Source organism: Dendroctonus ponderosae, unplaced genomic scaffold, assembly GCF_020466585.1.
Source record: "Dendroctonus ponderosae isolate FM_Combo_2020 unplaced genomic scaffold, Dpon_F_20191213v2 Dpon_F_20191213_1, whole genome shotgun sequence".
NCBI lineage: Eukaryota > Metazoa > Arthropoda > Insecta > Coleoptera > Curculionidae > Dendroctonus > Dendroctonus ponderosae.
Window position 1 is genome coordinate 15,188,737 of NW_026017110.1, and position 1,475 is coordinate 15,190,211.

The following is a 1,475-nucleotide window of genomic DNA, read 5'->3' on the forward strand; positions in this document are numbered from 1 at the left end:
CAACCATTTCTGAAATGATAAAAAACGTGTCAGAAACTCGGAATTTTCTACAATCACGCCAAGTTCCTAATCATAGATGGGAGTCGTTTTGTGATCTTGAAAATTACATAAATAACATCTATTTTTGCAACAGAAATGTACAAACAAAAATTACAGACTTTATGAAGTAGATTTCAAATTGAATTTTGTTAATCTTTTTGTGTCCTTTTTAGTCATACCTACTGACTTTTACTACTCTATGTAAAAATAACGAAATAAAATACACCACGTGTTTTTGTATTATTATTCGCAGTTTTAGTTCATTTTTCAAGTTCGTTATATCCGGACTCAACTGAGTATAAGTGTTGAAACGTATGTTCACTATGGCATAGCGCAAAGAAATGATTAAACAAATTAGACTTTGATGTAAACAAAATTTTCTGTACGGGGCAGGAAGTAATTGCATATTTGAATTGAAGTTCTGATCAACTTTTTTATTAACAATTTTCCATATTGTAAAAATAAAAGTACTTTACTCTTAAGCAAACTTCATATTTTCTAACAAACCACGTATCAATTGGCGACACATAAAAGTAGACTCAAAAAATGTATTATTTGATGATTGTATTTACTTTTTTTAGAAAAATTTATAATAAAAGTTTTTCATACGTTGTCAACGTAAGTAGACACATTGTATAAGCAAAATCATATTATTTTTCGATTCCTTATTTGTTCTCTTAAGAGTATCCAGTGTAAACATTGGACCTGTAAAGCAAACGTTCGCATAATAATGCTGCTAATCCTAGAACAACATAAATAAATATTAAAACTTACCAGACTCACTATGTGAAACGAACTCAACCCTTGACAGGTTTGCAGAATCAAAATCATTGTAAAAGGTAAATTGGGAACATTGTATACCGTCCATTGCGCTAAAATATCCTTTGAATTATTGGAACATTAAAGATAATGAAATAACGAATGTAGAAATATCCTAAAAAGCAAAGTCTTTTGTGTCTGTCAATCCTAGGGAACAGTCAGTAGAAAGGATGTGACCTAGAAACCTTTAGGCGTGTAACTAGTGGGAAAATGTTAAATGCATGTAGTCAAGCCATGTTAGATGGTGGTTTTTCAAAATGCTAAATACTATTTTGAAAAACCCAAAATAAATATCTGACACCAATCAGCTGATTTTTATGTACAAATTTGGAAAGCAGATATTGCTTTAGATGTGGACATTGCCCACATATACAGCCGTGTCAATAATGAAATCCACGATTTTAAAGTCACTAATTTAACTATAACAAACCTGTTGCATTAAGTAAGAAAACTTTGTTTCACAAACAGATCATTTTCTTGTTACCTCCGCTCATGTCATCCAATTTCACGACAATCTCATAGACACCCCCTTGACAACTCAATGGGTAGCCTTGACCACAAAATTAGTTCCGTAAACAAATGCAAGAGGCGCGTTGTTCTTCTTCTTCTTCTTTGGG

General features: G+C 31.7%; 1 protein-coding gene across 4 annotated transcripts in view; it reads right to left on the reverse strand.

The window, feature by feature from the left end:
- Positions 1 to 1,403, reverse strand: part of LOC109546342 (cytosolic carboxypeptidase-like protein 5) — a 9,659-nt gene extending 8,256 nt beyond the window's left edge. For 2 of the 4 annotated variants that reach the window (XM_048661322.1, XM_048661323.1), the window contains exon 1: positions 814 to 1,403. In XM_048661322.1, the coding sequence (XP_048517279.1) occupies positions 814 to 907 (94 nt within the window). In that variant the 5' untranslated portion in view covers positions 908 to 1,403. The remainder of the gene's footprint in view (positions 1 to 813) is intronic. The other 2 variants (XM_048661320.1, XM_048661321.1) reach the window with 2 other exon arrangements.
- Between the last annotated feature and the right edge of the window lie 72 nt (positions 1,404 to 1,475).